We start from the raw sequence: 23,427 nt of genomic DNA, 5'->3' as shown, positions 1-23,427 counted from the left end.
CAACACAGTCTTGCTTCATTTCTCTGCTGAGGCCTAGGCTCTTGAGAATAAAGATGAAGGATTGTTGATGAAATTCAGCTCTCAGAGGGTCTTTGATGGAATGGCGCTATTGAATATGCTCACTAAACCTATTCTGGAGAAACAATCTCCCTCATTTTTTGTTTGGTGGGCAACCCGCCATCCGCTAGAGAAGGGAAAGTTACAACCTCCCCGGCGGACCACCGCCCAACATATTCAGAGATGTCCTCATGCCTGACGGAGGTCCCTGTGCCTTCACGGGAGCCATCGTCATGGCGGATCCTCTGAAAGCATTGAGTTTACTAAATGTCTATCATGTTCAGGTGCCCACTCTGCACTGTGTAGCGAGCCATGTGTATCTTATGTAGCAAAGAATGGGAAGATGCAGATGAGATTTTAGCAAAATATGCCCACTGGCAAACAAACATTAAGTATATGGTCAGGTGTACAATAGTACCGAACGCAATAAAACATTCACAAACTGTGAACCAGCATTTTGCACCCAGTACTAATGACCAAGTACTATCAGGTCAGATTGCAAAATAAGAAATTGGATAGGGTGGTATAATGACCTGCCTCATGAATATTCATTAGGAAGGCCATTCATTGTGTCACTCTCCCATCTTCATGGGAATGGTAGCCTGCAAGGGACAGCAGACCACTATCCCTGTGAATTTTTTACAAAATGGAACACTTTTTGTTAAAGTAGCCTGAGATTCATAATAGAAACAGGACTTCTTTAAAAAATCTGTTTAGAAAACCATCAGTGAGAGTTGGCAGTGGTTTCGTGGACCACTGCCCACCTCCCCTGAAGCTGGGACCACTAATTATAGAAGAGGAAGTGTTCCAAAGGGGACTTCTTTCTATTTGAAAAAGCACTTGCCACCCTAACTTGATAACACTACTGTCAACACTAAGGATAGTACAAATGATGCAAAGGAGCAAACTTTCCTGGGATGTGATGTAGTGTCTGGCCACGCCCTTTTCCCTGCCCAATCTGATTTTCATGACCTCCTCTACCATTTATTTCACATTCCGAATGTTCCATGTTGTAAAAATTGCATTCCGGCCCATTGATTACACTTCATCCGGCCCGAGTCGGAGATTCCGCCCCAGGTGCAGAGATTCTGTCCCAACGTAAAGATACGACTGCTAAGTCATAAAGTTAGAATGAGCGGCTTCTAGCACAATCTGTCCCTGTACTCTTCTCAGGCACCTTCTGGATCTCAGTGTTTGCTTATCAGCCACCAAGTGGCTTGCCTCCTTCCTAAACAACTGGACTTAATATATCTCTATTGTGCCTTTCTTCTTCACCCCTACCAATCTTAATCAAGGGTTTCCACAATGTTCCGCTCTCAGTCCGACCCGCTTCAGTGTTTATATTTCTCTCGTGGCAGAATGATTATGCTCCTTCAGCTGTGAGGTCTTTTCCTACACCAACTTAATTTCTAACGACCTCAGGATATCCGAGGTCATTTCTACAGATGCATAACATCTGTGGGTAATTGGATGACCTCAAGCATCTAACTGTGAAAAAACAGAAATCCTACTTCTCATCAACAATCCTATTTCTTGATCTTGGAATGGTGCCCCCTGAACAGCGCTAACATCTCTGACCTTCCACATCTGTCAGAAGCTTGGGCATCTGGCTTGATTGCCACTCACATTTCTAAAATCTCTGCCACCTGTTTTGGTCTACTCAAATTCCTTAGGAAGGTCTTACCAATACTGCATTTTCCCTCTTGCAAAACTGTTGTCCAATCCCCAATCACGTCCCGATTATGGAAATTTGCTATATCTTGGGATGTCCACATATTTTGTACATCACGTAGACATTGTCCAAAATGCAGCACCTAGACCTGTATTTAAAATTCGTCGTTACCAGTCTATCTCCGGCCACTTTCATACCTTTCCCTGGCTCCCCGTGCATAAAGGCAGTCCTAAATACTTACGTTACACAGTCAGGTTCTGTGAACATGGCTCTTAAACCTCCTGGCTTCGCATTTGGTTGTGCTAGCACCAGGATGCCCTAAGGTGGGTAACACAGTGCTTTTTAAAACCCTTATTCATGAATTAATTCACATTTTTGAATCACTAAATGGTTTTAGTACATTAGAGAAAGCTTTATATCTGTTTCAAACCCTCTAGTTTAGTGAGTCGTGGAGTTTGCGACTGGTAATACCTCTTTACGCCTGGCTCTTACGTATCTAATACACCTATAGGAATCTGGCTATAGGTATGCAACAACACGTAGGGGATCCCATTGGGTAAATATTTATCACCAGTCATTCCGATTATTTAAAAAGGTAACTTAAAGATGTGATACTATTGTATCTCTGCAGCATGTACTTATAAGTAGTGTTAGGTAGAACAATTTTCTAAAAAGACAGCTGAGACACAGTTGCTGCTGCTGCTTTTAGTTTGCCGGCGGAGTGGAATTTGGCCAAAATCTGCTCTGCCTGTGAACTAGCGAAACAGGCAGATTTCTAGCTAAATGGCTGATGCACCCAAAAGACAGTGATTGGTCGAATTGCTAACCGCAGTTCATCCTTTTTTGGCCGACTGTAGGTGGATGCAGAATTGGTGAAACTTTTCCACAGTGATTTGCTTTGCGTACTCCAGGCAAACAATATTCATCTAGCCGCAATCATAAACGAGCCTGGTCTCCAGAGATACTCTCAACATTTATTTTTGATATTCGGTACAGCGAGAAGCAAAATACTGTAGATAAGTCTCAATCATATAAAGATTTCCAACAAATAATGCTTCGGTACATGCGCAACAGATTTTTACAGTCATTTGTAAACAATAGATCAGTGATGCTTTGATGTTTCAATCCCTGAGCAAAGGAATTAGTCAGGACTATTCGCAGGAGGACAGTGATCTCACAATATTGGCCGCGGTCCCAGCAGATGGTAGGTAACTCCCTACTATGACCATGAGTGAGCTGATCATCTCCCACCCTTGCATGTGTAGGGGGACAGTCTGGCAGAGCCTGAGCCACAATTGGTGCTGATCAGTCAGAAGCAAGACTGAGGCTTGACCCTCTGGTCACAATGTGGGCTTCCATCTGCCTGGAAGGTGTAGATGGAATGTGGGCCTTTTAAAGGGTGTTGTTTCTGTTCTGGTTGCCAGCCGTGAGTGTGACTCCATGTCTTTACTCTTTCATGAGGTGTACTTGAATACAGTAGGAGACAGTAGCCCTGCTCCTGCTTCCATCACCAACTCTCAACCCTGACCGTTTGGCATCCTTTTACTAATTTGTCAGCAGCTCTGAATCGCAATTTGCCATATGGATTACAGGGCCTTCCCCGTTTACAGTGCCTTTTGATGTACATGCACAGATAACCCCTCTCCTCATCTGGCTCGGCACATTCTGTGTTCATAATCATACTTTGGACCCCTGTCTCTCAGATCTCGTCCAACACTAGCAACTGTTCTCCAAAACAAGTCAAGAGTATCCTTCCGACACACATGAAACCAACATGCTTCCCACATAGGATCACAACAAAAACAACAACCCAACCAGGCAACCCCTCAACGGGGTCTTTAAAATGCACTTCAGGTATAAAGCGCTATATAGATGCTATAACGCTAAAATAGAATACAATGCAAGAAAGGTTGTCCCAGCAGTGCATCCAGATGCCATCACATTATCTTTTGATGGATTTAGAAGATTTACAGGGTGTGTAGCAAGCAAAGTGCAAGACCGTGGAGAGGGCATGCAGCTGTCAGAATTCCAGGGCTGCAGAAAATGAATGACATGTGTTCAGATGAACAATGATCAAATGAAGGCAGCTCCTTCGGGATGTTACATTGGTGTGGAGATCATGGGTGGCTTTCAAAAGAAAACTCAACGTGAACATTGGAGCGGATTCACGAATAATATCTCAATGCTGGACTCCAGATCAGGGCATGAGTTAGCATTATGTGTGGACTGGTATCATCTCATGTCACCTAGACAAGCTCGGGAACGACCTTTATGAAGTATGGAAGACTTCTGCCAAGAGAACCAACACGAGCCTTGTTCAACCCACACTGCAAGATGCCACAGTTAGAATCGGGCCCTAGCAAAACTGTTGGTCTTAGCTGCCCTCCCTGTTCTGAAACCAGGTCCCTAGTCTGTATCCTAATGGAGAAATGCTAGAGTGGCAGAAGACCCAGCCAGGCCCTGGCTGGCATTGATATCTGGTGCAATAAATGCCAGTTTAGAAAGTGGAATACTGGGAACTTTGCACCACAATTTGTCACATTAATCTCTGATCACCAGAATTTGCCCTCTTTAGACTCGCATCCTTCTTCTCTGGCTACTACATCCCCACCGATTGTGCAATGTTCCTTGATCTGTGGTGTAAGGGAGTGATCTCTTCTTCACTGTAGGAGCTATTCCAGCCTTCTCTCTGGCTTGTAATGAGGTCTGTCTTGGTCCTCTCCTTCACAATACCTGGCTCACACCCACTTCACATGGAGATCTTGCAAGTACTTTCAGTCCCACATTGCCTGAGTCTGGCACCCTGATATAATAAAGGCAAGGGGTACAAAAGGGACACCTTACCATTTGTGGATCAGTTACCACCCTAATTTCCAAATATGAAACTTATTCAATGGTTTGGAACCATGTTTATCATCGTAAATGGTTGACAGACAGGGTTGCAATTCGGTATTTTGGAAGGGAAAGAAATCCAGGTTAAAGTAGGGTTGGGTAAAGTAATTCTCTTAAAGGAGAATTGGATGAAATGCTGTTTCTTTTAGTTCATCTGTGGAGTGATGATGCTTCCATCCCCACAATGTTGGAGGTTCCCTCCATGGCTCCAGTTCACAATGCCTTCTGATTTCCTCCATGCTCTGCATTGGATGGATACATCTTGCGTGGCTCTAGCCCCCCATTGTCTGGTGATTCATGCATGCCTCTAGTCCTACATTGCCTGGAGACTTCTCTTTCACAGTGCTCCAGTACCAAGCGCCCTAGAGAAATCTTGCTTGGTTCCAATGCTACCTTCCATTGAGACGTCTCACGTGGTTCTAGTTAATATTGCTGAAGGCGTTTGCCAGAAATCCTGTCCTACATTGCCTGGACATGTCCCAAATGTGTTCATTTCCTCCTTGCTGGAGTGTTCTCACGTGGCTCAGTCCACGCTGTCCAGAGATTTTATGCATGGTTCCAGCCCCACATTGCCTGGACGCTTCTTGGATGGATCCAGGCCACCATTGCTTTACTCCAGTCGCACTCTGGCTTGAGACGTATTGCATGGCTCCAGTGCACATTGCCTGGAAAACTCCCACCTTGCTCCAATGCCACACTGCCTGGTGATTTCTTATTTGTCGGCAGTTCCCACATTGCCTTGAAATTTCTTGCACATCTCCAGGTTCACATTGCCCGGCTCCAGTGCCAACCTCTATGGAGATGTCTTGATTGGCACCAGTTCCACACTGCCCAGAGACTTCTAGCATGCCTCCAGCGTCACACTGCCTGTAGACGTCTCGCTTGGTTCTAGTCCCACATTTCCTAGGGATGTCTCGCTTGGTTCTAGTCCCACATTGCCTAGGGATGTCTTGCATGCCTCCAGTGGGATGTATGTCGTTACAACGCACACTTTTACAACGCATGCACTTACAACGCATTTTTTACAACGCATAATCCATTACAACGCATGACATTACAACGCATGACACTACAACGCATTTTTAAAAACTACCTTTACAACGCATTTCCATTACAACGCATACTACCTTTACAACGCATACCATTACAACGCATAATATGAAATTGCATTTAAGGTAAGTATTAGATAGTATAGGGGCAAAAGTTACTTTTCTAACTCCAGGGGGTGCAACATTAGGGTAAGTGTTGGATAGTATAGGGGTACAAATTACTATTCTAACTCCAGGGGGTGCAACAGTAGGGTAAGTGTTGGATAGTATAGGGGTAAAAATTACTATTCTAACTCCAAAGGGTGCAACAGTAGGGTAAGTGTTGGATAGTATAGGGGTTAAAATTACTATTCTAACTCCAGGGGGTGCAACAGTAGGGTAAATGTTGGATAGTATAGGGGTAAAAATTACTATTCTAACTCCAGGGGGTGCAACAGTAGGGTAAGTGTTGGATAGTATAGGGGTAAAAATTACTATTCTAACTCCAGGGGGTGCAACAGTAGGGTAAGTGTTGGATAGTATAGGGGTAAAAATTACTATTCTAACTCCAGGGGGTGCAACAGTAGGGTAAGTGTTGGATAGTATAGGGGTAAAAATTACTATTCTAACTCCAGGGGGTGCAACAGTAGGGTAAGTGTTGGATAGTATAGGGGTAAAAATTACTATTCTAACTCCAGGGGGTGCAACAGTAGGGTAAGTGTTGGATAGTGTAGTGTAATATTATGCGTTGTAATGGTATGCGTTGTAATGGTAGTATGCGTTGTAATGGAATGCGTTGTAAAGGTAGTTTTTAAAAATGCGTTGTAGTGTCATGCGTTGTAATGTCATGCGTTGTAATGGATTATGCGTTGTAAAAAATGCGTTGTAAAGGTAGTGCGTTGTAAAAGTTGCGTTGTAAAGGTTGTTCCCCCTCCAGTGTCACACTGCCTGTAGACTTCTCGCTTGGTTGTAGTCCCACATTGCCTAGGGATGTCTCGCTTGGTTCTAGTCCCACATTGCCTAGGGATGTCTTGCATGCCTCCAGTGTCACACTGCCTGTAGACTTCTCGCTTGGTTCTAGTCCCACATTGCCTAGGGATGTCTCGCTTGGTTCTAGTCCCACATTGCCTAGGGATGTCTCGCTTGGTTCTAGTCTCACATTGCCTAGGGATGTCTCGCTTGGTTCTAGTCTCACATTGCCTGGGGATGTCTTGCATGCCTCCAGTGTCACACTGCCTGTAGACTTCTCGCTTGGTTCTAGTCCCACATTGCCTAGGGATGTCTCGCTTGGTTCTAGTCCCACATTGCCTAGGGATGTCTCGCTTGGTTCTAGTCTCACATTGCCTGGGGATGTCTTGCATGCCTCCAGTGTCACACTGCCTGTAGACTTCTCGCTTGGTTCTAGTCCCACATTGCCTAGGGATGTCTCGCTTGGTTCTAGTCTCACATTGCCTAGGGATGTCTTGCATGGTTCTAGTCCCACATTGCTGGAAACCTCTTGCATGACTCCAGTCCTGCATTTCCTGTAAATTGGTCACATGTCCTCAGCCCCACATCACCATCAGGCTTCTCACACCCTCTGCTTCACACTGCCTGGGGTTCCTCTTATGACTTTGTTTTTCATTGATTGAAGGCTCTTTTGCTTGGCTGCAAGCTTGTGCGAGTCCTCATACGGTCTCTGTCCACAGCTCTGAAACCCTCTGACCCAGGTTTGATGGGAGTGATTATTAATGTTTGATGTGGGTGATTACTAATATTTGATGTGAGTGATTGTGAGATGGAAAGCAGAGCCAATGGCAAGCTTGATCACCTTTTGCACCCACAAAAGGTCTACTTGTGCCAGAAGTCGACGTGAGCGCAGTGCTGAATGGCTTTGCCCTTCATAACAGGAAACACAAAACTCTTCCTCTCTCTGTTGACGCGCTCCCTGTGGGGCATCTCAACCGCAGCTGCCCATCTCACAAGTTCTTCCACCTTTTCTCCCTGTTTTCCATCTCTTTCCCCATAATGCCCCTTCCTTCTCCATGTCACCTCTCTCATACTCTCTGCACCTCCTTTTAACCACATCCGGGGTCCCTCCCTGTTTACCCAGGCACATGTATCTCTTCACCTAGACATTGAGGCTCAATGATTGGAGTTGGGGTCTTCAGACTGCGTGCAGGCCTGCCTGGCTGGTAGAGGGGATATTGGAAGGGGTGTGAATCTGAGTCGATTTAAGCTTCTTTAGAAGTGTCTCTGAAAACGGACAGGATTTGGCAAACAAAGGAGGCAAGTGTCATTTTGAATGGATTGCTGATCATCCTTGTTATGTTTTCGAATCCGAAATTAAGAAACTAAAGTATAACTCTAAACATAATTCTTTGCCAATATTTGCTATAAAAAGTATGCTGTCACCTCCCAGAGTGTGAGTTTTTTGACTCTCTCCTCTTTCCATTAAGATGCCCCTTTTCGAAACCACGTGCAATATTTGGCTTGCTGCCAACATTTTACGTAACATAGTTGTAATATTTCAATTTCACGTAATAATGATTACTTGGGACCAAATAAAAGCTAAAAATGTGATGAGGTGGACATGTAGCCAGCATGATGCTAGGAGGCTACTTTTGAGACGAGTTTTTTTGATACATTGTTTATTTTTACTTGTATTATTAACAGTCAACAGTTTGCTGACATGAGATAACCTCTAGTGATACTTAAAAGAAAACGCCTTTCCTGTAATGTCTAATTTGTGCAGACGCCTTTTCCAAATATGAGAGTCTGCCACTTTTCCTCGTTATTTCACATGTATGTTAATTGATGAATAACACTCTTTTGATCGATACATCCGGGGCGTGTGATCATTTAATCACATGGCCCTGTGTGTATGAGTAGCCACTAGAAAGTGTATTTCTGATCACTGTAACCTGACACACGTGACATGCTTCAAGCACCTGTGTATGCCTTCAGCCACCCAGACTGGGGTCGATGCAGCTGAAATAGAGGTAAGGCGCCTACATAGCGTCACATGTGTTCAGTAATGGGGTGAGTTCTTCTAGTGCTGAAAAAACCCTGGGGTATGTTTTGTACCCCCTCTTTCAGGCTGCTGATCCTGCAATTCAAGGTAGGATGCTTTACTTTGATTTTTTAAATGTTCTTAAATTGAAAACTGAAAGTCTGTGTGAATGTCCGCTGATATCTGCTGATGTATCCTGAAACATTCCTTAACAATCATGGGTTTCCACGAGGGACCAGAAAAGCATATGCACACTTTCTACTGCTCTCGTTTACTGGGATGAATTGTGGTTATGGTTTCAGCAGCAGCATTAGCAGGAGGAAGCAGTGCGGTTTGTGGAGTGGGGAAGGCACTGGGCTCAGGGCTTTTAAGTCCCACAGAAAGAGTAGGATCCCCTGGGGCCTTTGCGTGGGGTGTTCATCAGAGCACATTTGAGCCTTGTGAAAGGGATGAAGAACTAAGGGGTGGGCACAACCAGTGCACAATGTTAGATTCAGCTTTGCACAGGAGCTATTTTAGCAATCCAGAGAGAGGGTGAGAGGCTGTGCTGGATTGTAGGCAGGCAACGCTTGCAGGTCACTGGGAGGTCATACAAACTACCTTGGTTTCATGTACTGGAGCTAGTTAGCTTCCCTCGGGAGAGCACAGTTTTAGCCACACTGGTGGTGCAGGAGGTTTCAGAGTTCACAATGATACCTGTGTACTTGGAGTGGATGGGCACCCATCACACAATTGATGTACAAACATCTCTTCCTTTGAACTTTTCCCATCTGTGCCCTCAGATGGGCAGTCACGAGGGCCAGTTTTTTCTCTAAAGCTTGGAGCGCGGGGACACCAGAGATAGGAGTGTTGAGTATGCAGACTGGAGGGGAAGGTAGCATTAAGACCCAATATGATGTGACTTGGTCTTTCTTTGACGAGACAGCCATTGAGTAGACGTCATACTCTTTTCTGAACCTCACAGGTCCACTTGCCATCGACACAGAACAGGATGAACACAGACTACTTACAGATGAGGTGTTATACATTAGATCCAATTTCACACTCTTGGCATCTGGGCCAGCTTCGTATTCCTGCAAGATAGAAAGAAGTTGTTTATTTTGGGGTGCACATATGAATTCCTTCAAGGATTCTTATTAGTAAGTGAGCAGTTGCCCCCTGTGCTGTGCATGGATTGCGGTCTCAGTTCAAAGTTGGTTGTGGTCTAAGGGGCTAGATTTCAGCTGGTGCTTTGACATACTACTGGGAAACAACAACACTGCCCCCACTACGACCTACCAGTAGAGTGAAATGAGACAGCCTGCCCTGGCCCCACACACACGTGTAGGTACAGTCCAGTCTGCATTTGTGCTGTGTGTATTGGCTCAGAAATGTACAGTACAAGCCACTCTCATAGACAGAGCATGTGCACAGCATGGACAGAGCATGCACACAGCATGGACAGAGCATGTACACAGCATGGACAGAGCATGTCCATAGCATGGACAGAGCATGTACACAGCATGGACAGAGCATGTACACAGCATGGACAGAGCATGTCCATAGCATGGACAGCACCCTCTCAGGTTTTTGTCGTGGCTGAGGTCCACGCCGTACTTCTGCGTGGACCTCAGCAATTCAAGAACCCTCAGATACAAAATACATTCCGCAAGCACAGTGTTCGCTTCCCTCACAAACGCTGCACCGGTCCTTCTGGAGCACAGAATTAACTGGAGCATGTATGTTGAGAGACGAATAATACAAAGTATGCAGGGATCTGGCATGTTGGTATTTAAGTGAATTGTTCTACTGTGCCGTGTAATCTTAACACTGACAGAGAAGAAGAATTTGACAGACCAGGAACTAGAAATCCAAACTCTCCAAGCATCAAATAGAAGAAAACACCTTCATTAAAATTCAAATTGAATAGAAGCCTGTCCTGAAGCAGGCCACAGTAAAAATAAATTACCTATCTGAAACATTGGTGTTTATATCAACACACTTGACTAGACAATTGAAGGCAGCTGCTAGAGGAGCATTCCAATTTAGTCCCAGACAGACATTCTTATCATCCTCTCGACTTTTATATTGTGCATAATATCAAGACTTGTAATAATGCTTTTTCCCTAAGTTGCTTATTCTGTTTATGTACCTGTGCATTGAGAGGCATGAGTTGCAATGTGCGTTATGTTTAAATTCAGAACACATTAATTTCTAAGCAAACGAACTAATATCAGAGCATGAACGGAGTACCTCCTACAGGATGGAAGGTAACATGGGAAGCCATTCTCTGGTGCACCTGATTGCTTCTGCAATTAAAAGGAGTTAAAACATGTCTATTTATATGAAGGAAATAGACTTTCAGCGCCGTGCTGACACTTACAGGAACAGCAGTGGCCTGCATCTTCCCAGGCAGCTCTCCATCCACCTTTCCATGCACGGTTCCGACTTTCCCTGGCTCCGCCTAAAAATAAATGGTAAACTAAAATCAGCATGAGAGTTCAAAGGAGAACTCTAGTCCAAAGTGTCAGCTTCTGCATGCCTGGTATGTCATACAGCTCTCAGCAGATCGCCCGTTTTCAAGCACTTCTGCTTTAGCAGATAAGGGAACAAGGAAAATGAGAGATTAGTCGAGGATCACACAATGTGATCAAGATTAGACACAGGGAGGGCTACGTTTATCAACCGTTTACGTCAATGTAAATTCAACACAAGTGACGCAAACTAGTGCAAAGTGCTGATCTGCTGACTGCGCCCCCTGAAGCCAGGTGCAAAGAAGGATAAAAGCTTCCTTTTCTCCAAACTTTTCTAACTTTGTTCGTGTGCTGTACGGTACAGCACACACGCAAAGTGGGAAAAGTTTCAAAGTAAGTTTAAACATAGTATTTTGTCCTGGAAGGGAAGTATTCGAGTACAAAACCTGTGCTAGACTCACGCAGGCAGTGGGCACGGCGCTAGACAGCTACAAGGTGCATGAAGCAGTGCCAGATGTTTTCAGATACAGCACTGTACTGCTCCCTTCCTTTCATGCAACAAACCACAGCAACCTGGTTACTGCACTACGCTGTATTAAAAAATAGTAAACGTGCCCCGTGGTGTTTAATATGAATGGGTAATATCACATTCATGTATTTATTATTTCTAACACCACGTGTCTTTATCTCCTTCAATTCCAGTGTCCAAGGATATATGACAGATGTACAGTTCTAAAGTTAAAAGCCAAAATCATACAACACCACTCACACTTAGAGATATACAATGTAGAACACATTCCAGAGAGTATTGCATTTCTGCTCACATTGCACCCACAGTAAGGAAAGGCATCAGATACTGACAGCATGGCAGGAAGGCAGCAGATGGTCACTGATTTCAGGAAGTGTTGCTCAATGTATTAACCGCACACTTGATAGAAATGTCTACATATGAATAAGCAGACACTATAAAATGGCTGCCACGATAGCCTTAGGAAATGCTCTATCAATGTACTAGTTGCAGTTTTTTTTAACTTACTTTAGTTGCAAGATTGCCACCTTAAAAGACTAAGCCACACTGCTGCCAGGAGGCAGATCAGGAGGCAAGGGTTACAGCTGCTGGATCTGTGAGTGTGGGCGAGCAACAGCTTGCATCTGCCCTGGCGGTTTTCAGAGAGAGTCGGCATAGATTGGTGAAAGGTTTGAAAGCGCACAATGTGATGCCACCCAGTATAAAACTACTTTTTCAAAGACTCCTTGACCTCTCATGATGTCTGGAGATGGCAGTGGCCATCTTGGATTATTGGGTGTCGCTCTCCTCAGGTTTATCAGCATCTTTCTTAGATTGTGCTACAATTTTGCTGCGCCAGGACCGGTGCCTTTGGATTTGTGATTCGTTGTTGTTGAATCGTTATTTCCTCAAAACCTTCTGATGAACATTTTAAATACAGAGAAGTATACTGGAAATCGAGTTTTAGTACGAGGCAAACTTTGAACTGTTTTGCAAATATTTAGCTTTAGTGGTTAATTAGTACTGTTTACATTTTTGAACTTTGTTTTTTCCATGAAGAAATGGAAAGAGTCCTGCATCAAGATTACAATTACATGTTATGTAAATATGAATGTGTATTTAGTTAGTAATAGATGTGTTGCCAAAAATAGAAACTAAAGAATATTAATGAATGTTATTTAATTTCCAGTTGTACATGAGAAATGTTAGAAAGTAAGTCAATGAGTATCAAAGCTGTTTATACAAAAAGTGGAGGTAGTAGTCTTGCCATAAAGAAATAGTTACTTAAATCTTGTTATGTTTCAGTTCCAGGAATGTCATCTTAATATTAGGAACACAGAGAGTTGGATATACAAAACCATATTTAAGGTATATCCTTTCCCTGTTAAAGCTATATTTATGGTATATCCTTTCACTCTTAAACCTAACTTTAAGGTATATCCTTTCATTGTTATAGCTATCTTCAAGGTATCTCCTTTCACTCGGAAAGCTATCTTTAAGGTATATCCTTTCACTCTTAAAGCTTCCTTTTACTCTTAAAGCTATCTTTAAGGTATATCCTTTCACTGTTAAAATGGTATATCCTTTCACTGTTAAAGCTATCTTTATGGTATATCCTTTCACTCTTAAAGCTTCCTTTCTTTCTTAAAGCTATCTTTAAGGTATATCCGTTCACTGTTAAAGCTATCTTTAAGGTACATCCTTTAACTGTTAAAGCTATCTTTAAGGTATATCCTTTCACTGTTAAAGCTAGCTTTAACGTATATCCTTTCACTGTTAAACCTCTCTTTAAGGTATATCCGTTCACTGTTAAAGCTAGCTGTAAGGTATATCCTTTCACTGTTAAAGCCATCTGTAAGGTATATTCTTTCACTGTTAAAGCTAACTTTAAGGTGTATCCTTTCACTGTTAAGGTTAGGCGAAGAACATTCACGACTGATTACCAAGATATCTTTTCTTGCCTTTAGATACCCATTCTGACCTGATGATATCTAGTGTCTCTGTTTTCATTCTTATCCTATCCTACTGACCCTGTTTCTACTACTGACCAACATACTATGTTTTGTGTTGTCAGTGGTAGACGTGATGAGTGGTGGAACAGTGATTCACTCCCATTAGAGCCATAATAAAAGGTTAGTATTTTAGGAATTCTCAAGTTGCCATTCACTAGCCCCCAGCGCACTCATTGCTAGGGTCTCATGCACATGCTGGCAAGTATAAATGGTATGCTTAATATGACATGCATATAGGCTGGCATTCCTTAAAAGTCAATTCTAGCAGCTTTATTTCATAATGAAGTGATCAAATAAATCTAATCCTTATGCACCTTTTGCAAACGGCTTACCTTTAAGTTTCAGACTTTGACTTGAATTTAGTTGATAAAACTATTAACCAACTTTAATTGGACCTTACATTTCATTAAATGGACTGATCTTTAAATTGTTAATCCCTGCCCCACAACCTACTAATAATTGGTGGTCCTAGGAAATTTAAGGATACATTTTCTAACCTACATAGAGATTTTCTGGAAAGGTTAATGAATGAGCTTGACTTCAGCATTTATGTAAAGTTGTCTCTCTGCCCCACCACCAAGGTTTATTCATCATGGATAAAACTGGAGGCCATGCACAGCTCCACAATTTCCATGAGAAAACATGGCTCGGAGAATCATAAACTCAACAGATGTAGAGGCAACAGTTCTACAACACAGAACAGCCTCTTCAAAACTTCTGACCAATTCAAGTCCTCCTAAATCCAGCCAAACTCACTTTGAAGCTACTTTAGGACTTTCTTTGATCTTATAACTCCCGTCTTTGCACATTTCGAGGCAAGTGCATATAGTAGGTTTAGGTAAATTGTGTTAATTTCGGGCTAGTGCATTTACTCTTAGCAAACATTCTTAGTGGTAGATGTTTCTGACTCTTTTTGCAGCCTGTGTTAACACGCTTCCCCCTGTGATAGTAAAAACGAGATACCCGAAGGACTGTCATATATATTGCTCTCATCTTTACCCTGCACCCTGTAGGAGCAGCAGGTGCACACGACTTCCCAAAAAATGAACTACAAGAGATCACTGCCTTCCTGCGGGAAACATCCTTTACCACGCAACCATTACAACGCGGTATGGTTACATCGTGGTTTTAACAACGCAAGTCGTTACACCGACTTGCACTGGAGGGCGCTGTAGGATAAGGAATAGTGTGAATTACTTTCCAACACCTTCCCTACTGTACGTAGACTGGAGTTGGAATAGTAATTCACACTATTCCTATGTCCAGCGCCCTCCAACACAAGTCGATGTAACGACTTGCGTTGTTAAAACCGCGATGTAACATACCGCGTTGTAATGGTACGCGTTGTTACATCATACATCCGAAACATGGCCACATTCACAGTGTGTTGTGGATTGTGTGTGGTGGTGGTTATAGAGTGTCTGAATTATACCACTGGCGTGAGTCAGACGTTTCCATGGTTACTATGAAAATGTCAAGCCAGGCTGCCTTGGGTAGACCAGTAGAAGAGAGCATCCTCTCTGGAATGAATGGCCGCAGGCAGCAGCTTCATTGCTCAGGCTCCATCCAGAGAGAAAAACATCCATCCGTAATTGAATTCTTGCCTCTTTCACTGTTGGAGCGCATTGATGGACATTGCATGCCAGAAGTGTGTGAACAGGCCATAGGAGGGCTTTTGGCCCACTCTACTTACACATCCCCACATCAGTTGTGGCACTGGAGAGTTCTACGTTTGACACATACCCTTTTCTCTTGCATAAAAACTATCATTGAAGGACATAAATATAACAAATATACGACAAGTTGTGTACATCGCATTTTTCACATTCCCTCTGCTGGCTACGGCGCTGTTTGATGATTTGATACTTTGATAGTTACACTGCAAGATCCAGTCTAACCTACTTTTATTTTATTTGTGCTATGTGTTTTTTTGATCTTTTCTCGCGTTTTCTCTTTGAGTGCTTTACTTTTGATCTTACATTGATAGCGAGTGCTAGTCTTTCCTAGATCCCCTTGGTGATATCACAAGCTGAGGCTTGTGTCATGCTCAGAGACTTCAGGCTGGGTCGCCACTGTAGGAATCAGATATCAGTGAAGATCCTCATCTTGAATAAATTAATTGATAACAAAGGACACACACACACCAAAGCATACATAGATCTTTCTTTAGAAAAAAGACCAACGCTGGTATATCCCAGAAAACATAGAAAGATAATTTAAAAAAGTTTCTGAAATTATCCCAATTTATAGCAGGACTCTGCAAATGCATTATTTGCCTGCACGTTTTGGAGAGGCAAAAACATCCAAACGTCAAGTGTTGTAAAGTTTCACAAAACTTTGCCTTTGGCCGAAAATTTCCACAGTATAGCCATAAGAATTTTTACTTTTTTTCAAAAGATAAATCTACCATTGAAAGTGTTCTCTCTCTGTTATTTCTGTTATTGTTTCAAGTTAAATGAATAGACTAGCAAGGATGATCTGGGCTCTGGTCCAAAGCAAGGAGAACGGCCCCTTTGACTGCAGTAGGGGAGTTAAACACAACAATTATAATGGTTCAATGGGACTATCATGGCTCTGAGCCCTGTGCCACAGCACCTGCCGCACCAATGGTACCTACACCCCTGCGTAAAATCTACTTTTGTAGATATGTTCCTGCAAGAATTTTCAGATGATAGTTTTTGCGATCTTGCACACATCTAACAAGATTCCAGTGATGATGACTGAAGACATGCGCAGAAAGTCCACAGTGGGACACCGCTGCAGTATGCAAACGCGTCTCGTTGCAATAGTTAACCTAACTAACAAATGATTATTACATTTTTTATAAAATCAGATAAAAGTATACACAACTGCACTCCTGAGAAAGGTTTGAAATATGTTCATATGTACAGATGGGAATTTTTTTTCTCATATTTGTACATGTGAACAGCAAAACACAATTACTGATATCAACCAAATTTCGTGTGTACAGAGTTAAAATCTTGCCGCAATATTTCAGACAGTGTCACATTTTGTCAGGTTTATTTGTAGCTAGATTTATCAAGCTACCAAAACTTTGCCTGTTATCATTTGTGTGAATTTCATAGATTCAGTTGCAATATATATTTTTTTAGAAAACTTGGAATCATAAACAATTTCAAGAAGCTTGTGAAATCTTGAAAAAAAATGCATGAAGTTTCCAAAAGAAAATCTACGCAGCTTTGTGCACCTCCCTTTTAGAATCATGAATGTAACGTTCTGGAAGGGATGTATGACGTTACAACGCACACTTTTACAACGCATGCACTTACAACGCATTTTTTACAACGCATAATCCATTACAACGCACTACACTTACAACGCATGACACTACAACGCATTTTTAAAAACTACCTTTACAACGCATACCATTACAACGCATAATATAACATTGCATTTAAGGTAAGTATTAGATAGTATAGGGGTAAAAATTACTTTTCTAACTCCAGGGGGTGCAACAGTAGGGTAAATGTTGGATAGTATAGGGGTAAAAATTACTATTCTAACTCCAGGGGGTGCAACAGTAGGGTAAGTGTTGGATAGTATAGGGGTAAAAATTACTATTCTAACTCCAGGGGGTGCAACAGTAGGGTAAGTGTTGGATAGTATAGGGGTAACAATTACTATTCTAACTCCAGGGGGTACAACAGTAGGGTAAGTGTTGGATAGTATAGGGGTAAAAATTACTATTCTAACTCCAGGGGGTGCAACAGTAGGGTAAGTGTTGGATAGTATAGGGGTAAAAATTACTTTTCTAACTCCAGGGGGTGCAACAGTAGGGTAAATGTTGGATAGTATAGGGGTAAAAATTACTATTCTAACTCCAGGGGGTGCAACAGTAGGGTAAGTGTTGGATAGTATAGGGGTAAAAATTACTATTCTAACTCCAGGGGGTGCAACAGTAGGGTAAGTGTTGGATAGTATAGGGGTAACAATTACTATTCTAACTCCAGGGGGTGCAACAGTAGGGTAAGTGTTGGATAGTATAGGGGTAAAAATTACTATTCTAACTCCAGGGGGTGCAACAGTAGGGTAAGTGTTGGATAGTATAGGGGTAAAAATTACTATTCTAACTCCAGGGGGTGCAACAGTAGGGTAAGTGTTGGATAGTATAGGGGTAAAAATTACTATTCTAACTCCAGGGGGTGCAACAGTAGGGTAAGTGTTGGATAGTATAGGGGTAAAAATTGCTATTCTAACTCCAGGGGGTGCAACAGTAGGGTAAGTGTTGGATAGTATAGGGGTACAAATTGCTATTCTAACTCCAGGGGGTGCAACAGTAGGGTAAGTGTTGGATAGTATAGGGGTAAAAATTACTACTCTAACTCCAGGGGGTGCAACAGTAGGGTAAGTGTTGGATAGTGTAGTGTAATATTATGCGTTGTAATGGTAGGCGTTGTAATGGAATGCGTTGTAAAGGTAGTTTTTAAAAATGCGTTGTAGTGTCATGCGTTGTAAGTGTAGTGCGTTGTAATGGATTATGCGTTGTAAAAAATGCGTTGTAAGTGTAGTGCGTTGTAACAGTTGCGTTGTAAAGGTTGTTCCCCTTCTGGAAGGGTCCAATCATATCAATGTTCAAGCACCCCCCCGTTGTTTCGGCTCAGACTGCACCCCTCTTCCTGCAGCACAATCTTGAGTGGTGCAGTTGTGGTGGGGTTTGCTTCATTGCCCTGCTGTTTCCTTTGAAGCTGTTTTTTAAATACTCAAGATGTGTTCCCAAGACAGGCGCCAGCACGGAGCAGGCCTGGGAATATCCCTAGACCTTTCTAGATTTTACATTATACCAGAGCACAATTTACATAATTGACATAAGTAAAATACTTTGTTTCTAGATTTATGCAGATGTACAAACTATGGGGCATATCATCAAGGACTGGCGATAATTATCCCTAAGCGCACTTAGCGCTAGGATAATTATCGCCGGCTAACGTGGATTTTTATCAATGAGATAGCGTGCTATTAGCAACGCTTATCTCAAAACCGATAAAAATCCTAGCGCTTACTGCAAAACATGAGATTATCGCTGGAAATCCAGCGATAATCTCACAAAGTTTGGCGATAGCTTGATGATAGGGCAAGGCATACTTAGCCATGATATCCACCTTACATAGGATATCATGGCTAAGTCAGTCCTGAAGCAGGCGTAAGGAAAGTAGCGATAACAGAGGTTATCGCTACTTTTCCTGTCGCTATGCTTCAAAGCGTGGGGCTTGATGATAGGAGAAATGTCGCTAACATTTCTCCCATTATTCTGGGCAGGAATGCCCACTTTGCATCTCACTAGAGATGCAAAGCTGGGCGTTCAGATTTCAGGCGCTAATGCAAGGTTTCACGCGATAGCGTGACCTTGCTGATTAGGCGATAAAATTATTGCCACTTTTCGCCCGAAAACGGACGCAAAAGCGGCGATAATTTTTTATCGCCTTGTTGATGATATGCCCTGATAATATGCTGTTCTTTCTCATTATTGAGAGAGCAGCGGGCATTATGACTTCCTCGAGTCATGGCCCCTGTCCACACTCAACAATGGTGATAAGTACAATATTGTGCTATGTGCAACTGCATGTATACTGAGGGCCTCACCTAAAGAAAATAACGCAGCTCGGCAAGCCATTTAGCTGCGCCTTGCTGCGTCATTTTGAAAGCACAGGGATGCATCGTATTAACAACAATACGACGCATCCCTGTGCTTTCCTCTGCACTGGTGCACAATTGGCTGCCGTGCGCCAGCGCAGGCAACATTGCAGCCTTTTGCAAGGGAGCAAGTGCTGCGGGTACGATTTTGTTTTGGGCAGGAAGGGACACCTTCTTGCACAAAAATGATCATTAATGGCATTTTCCTCTTTCTATGAATGCTACAGAATGCAGCACGCATGGAAAGAGGAAGAAACCAAGACAAATAAAAGCATTTATCCTTGTTGCACAATTCCTATCCCTCCTCTGGGGAGGCGCAGGAATATGCGCATTACCAGTTTTACAAAATGTTAGAAATCTGGGAATGGGTCAAGTTCCATGGATGTTGCATGGGAACACCCACAGCAACAGCCATGGAAAGCCCCTTGCATGTTGAGTGATGTGTGAAAGGGGCACATCTTTGCAAGCCATGAAAAGTCAGGCAGGGTGACTTTACATGCCTTGTAAATATGGGCAAGCCCATTGCGCCGCTGGTGCGTCCAAAAAAGTGATGCAGCAGCGATGAAATGGGCTGGTAAATAATCCCCTTAGATTTTATACTTCATAAGGCCCTCCTTAGAAGTATGCCCTTAATTCCAATGGGGCCAGAAGTGCAGGGTTTGGGTGCTGAAATCATCTAAATATTCTCGGTGAAATTCTGACCCTAAATGAGGAATTACTGGAGGAATCAGACTTTGAATTACCCATTCTTCCGCGCCCCTGGCTGCTCTTTATCTTCCTATTGGACCCTCAAGATTCAACTTCTAGTGGGCCAGATGTTCCCACCACCAAGGTTACCTCTACCCCCGTTTCAGTAGCTCCAGGGTTAGGGAAATACATTCCATCAGAAGGCCCTGAGCCTGGGCTTTCCAGATCGCTCCATGGAGTCAAAACATTCTGGGAAGGATCACAGTTAAAAAAACAAAATCCGAAATCAATGCCCTTGCTCCTGTTTTTGCCCTCATTATGAATAGGCCACTAGAACTAGGCAGCATACCAGGGCTTGACTGGAATGCCGTGCACTGGGCACGGATTAAAACCCTTTTTCTAGAGGTAGGATGGGCTGCTTTAGATGACATGGACCTCACAAGCTAGAGTATTTGAAGCAAACACCTTCAGTATGAGGTAAACTAAAGAATACATGAAAAGTACAACAGTTTGTAAAGAGTCCCGAAGCTTTTTTTTTTGCTTCATTCTCACAAGCATCTCTGCATGTTCATCTTGCAATCATCAGTGAGGTGATGCAAGTCTTCAGCCCAGCTCAGGATTTCCTATACAACATCATCTGCAGTCTCAACTGTCTCTGACAGTCGGACGCAGCTTGGCTGTCAACGGTGCAAGCCTGAAAAATGATTGCTCAACACCTGCACACGTCACAGTTAGCTCTGAACGTTCAGCCATGGTATGTGTGTGTCTATGAGCAGAGGCGTTTTAAGGGCTGGGCACCGTGGGCAACTGACCAGGGCCTCCAGCTTCCAAAGGGACTGCTGAGAAGGTAAACTGTCTCTGTCTCATATCTGCCTTTTTCTTCATCTCAACCTTGAATGTATTATTCAAGATTGTTTAGCATAGCAGGGATTGCATTAGCAAAAAATGGGTAATACACTGCAAAGCTGTAACGGACAGGGGCCCCAAAGTATGTCTTGTCTGGGTCCCTGAAATGCTTAAGATGACACTGGCAGACAGAAGACAAAGATATTAAATATGGTGGGAGGAGAAAGAGAGAAGGCTGGGATGAGGAGGGTGGAGGCTTGTCAAAAGATCTGTTAGACGGATTTAGGAGAGAAAAAGGAGGAGGGGGGGGAGGGGGTGCCTGGAGACGCGTACGTAAGAACAGAGGTTGTAAGAACCTATGTGTGGGGCTCGGTCTGATTGTCGGATGGTGAAAGATGCGGATCTGAGCGAAGGGTATGAGAAGAAGGTGAGATTAGAAGTTGTGGAGCTTGAAGTTTTGAGAGAGGAAAGTGATAGAGGATGGTGAGAGGTGAGTGAACAAGAAAGCAGTGTGTGTGACATAAGAAAATGAGTGGCAGAGATAGAGAGAATGGCCTCAGATGATGCAGAGAGATAAAGAGGGAAAGAGGATGAAAGTGGTGAGGAACATGGGAAAAGAGATAAGTGTGTGTGCATGCGTGGGACAAGAGGAACAATGAATGTAAAAGCAAGTTCATGAAGGAGACTATAAAATGTGGACAAGAGGATGCTACCAGAGGCACAGGTAATATTGGTCCGATGCCTAAGGTTTCTCGTGCATGCAACAAATGTGAGACCTCTTGTAATGTGCCTTCTTTTAGGTCGACAAACCTTCTCAAATACGCCCTCGGAGATTAAGGGGGAGCTAGGAGTAAATGAGGGGGTATAAATGAGTGGACGTGTGAGAGATGGAGTAGACTGAGAAAAGAAAAAAACAAGAGAAGAGTGTGTAAAAGACTACAGTGGTCGAGAGGAAGGTAGGAGGAAATGGTGAAAAGGGAGCTGGAGTTGAAGCAAGAGGCAGAGTTTGAGAAAAGAGGGAAATGAGATGGCCCTGCTGGAAACCGGCCTTTCCCCGGATCTTTTCCAATGCCCTAGGATGGGAGGTCTCTGTCGAGGGACAGTATGTCACATTTGAGGTACATTGATTTGTCAGAACTGTACTTGGTTCCCAGCACTGTTGATGACATTATATGTCAGATTTGAGGGTCCTTAGCAAAACTGTCCAGTAAATGTGATGCTGGTACCGAGGAAAAGTCATACCATAGTAGATTCAGACTCACACCTGCCCTGCACCCATGAGACACACATCCAGCTCTCTCAATGCCCCTATAGCTTACCTTCCACCAAGCATTAAACCAGTCACAGATCTTAAATGCAACGTGCCCTACTGCCCAATGTGAGACATCCAGAGTTCACTCTGAGCACTTCTACATTCATCTGCAGATGCACTGATATTTTAGTCCTGAGACAACTTGAACTCGCGCACAACTCCCAGGGTTCCCAGTTCCATGCAGTAGTATTTTCTCTAGGCCACTATTTGCATTCTGGGGTTTGAAGTAGTCCTGTTTGCCAGTGATAAACCCATGAGTACAAGTCCCAGAATTCAAGGAAAAACTCGGAGACAATAAGCTACTCAGGCCTGGGCTTATTAGGAAAAACGTGTAAACGTCCCAAGCTCAAATAGCAGGAGACGCTTTCTGTTCCTTTAGTAATAAGGGCAAAACCACGAGCAAATAGCACCACAACTCTTTACTGCTGACAACGGCAGGAAATCCAACCTTTGTGTGTCATGTCCAAGGCCACCCTTTTTCAGATCAGATATATGTGCATGTTCAAGTGGTTCTATTCTACCAAAGACTATAAGTCCCAGAATGCACAGATTTGCTTATGGAAACTAGGCATGAGAAAGAGTGAGCTGGCATCATCACGGGCACCCACATGTTTCCCTTCGTTGAGGAATTTCAGAGTTATCAATTGAATCCGTATCATGAAGGGAACTTGCAGCCAGCACCAGTTCAGGTTTCCCACTCTACAGCGCTAGGCATTTTGGGGCTTGCAGTCCTATTCTTACAGTGGAAAGCTGAAACTCCCAGCATGCTTAGGATTGTTGGCTGCTAAGCCAAGACGCTTTCTAAGTCACCCTCCTCACGCTGCAGTTAGTTGACTATTATGGGGTTATCACCGAAAAATATAAGCCAGATGAGATAAAGAGGCACTTTAGTGGGGACCACTAGACTGTTACATTGGACACTTACCTCTTGGCCAGCTTCAGCAAAGCAGAGTCCAATGGCCAGAAGGGCCAGCAGGTACATCTTGAGGGCCATTGGAGAAGGAGAGAAGGCTCGGCTGGAGAAGGTAAGACCACAGGACACTGCGCTCTTCCCAGGACACGTCTGCCAAGGCCCAGAGCAGCTTCTCTTTTAAAGGAGACAGTGGGGATTACCCAGGCTGTACTTACCACATGGCCCCTCCCTCTCTGCCTCCCCCACAGCCCCTTTTCCCAGCAGACTCCACCCCTTCACCACCACCAGTCCTTAGACTAAAGGGTAAGTAGACCACCTGGTGGTACTGGGTTTTCCCCTTGTCCAGTTGCACCAGTGCTGGGAAAGAAAAGACGCCTGTCTGCTGAATCAGCAAATGAAAAGG

The 23,427-nt window shown here is 43.5% G+C and overlaps 1 protein-coding gene across 1 annotated transcript in view; it reads right to left on the bottom strand.

Annotated features, from left to right (window-relative positions):
• Positions 1-23,202, bottom strand: part of LOC146809016 (uncharacterized) — a 37,762-nt gene extending 14,560 nt beyond the window's left edge. The window contains exons 1-3 of the mRNA XM_085614279.1: positions 23,037-23,202; positions 11,004-11,084; positions 9,652-9,714 (exon numbers count right to left, since the gene is read on the bottom strand). Of these exons, the coding sequence (XP_085470405.1) occupies positions 9,652-9,714; positions 11,004-11,084; positions 23,037-23,105 (213 nt within the window). The 5' untranslated portion in view covers positions 23,106-23,202. The remainder of the gene's footprint in view (positions 1-9,651; positions 9,715-11,003; positions 11,085-23,036) is intronic.
• Between the last annotated feature and the right edge of the window lie 225 nt (positions 23,203-23,427).

The sequence above is a fragment of the Triturus cristatus genome, chromosome 7 (genome assembly GCF_964204655.1).
Source record: "Triturus cristatus chromosome 7, aTriCri1.1, whole genome shotgun sequence".
Lineage (NCBI taxonomy): Eukaryota > Metazoa > Chordata > Amphibia > Caudata > Salamandridae > Triturus > Triturus cristatus.
This window is presented reverse-complemented; position numbering and strand designations above follow the sequence as displayed.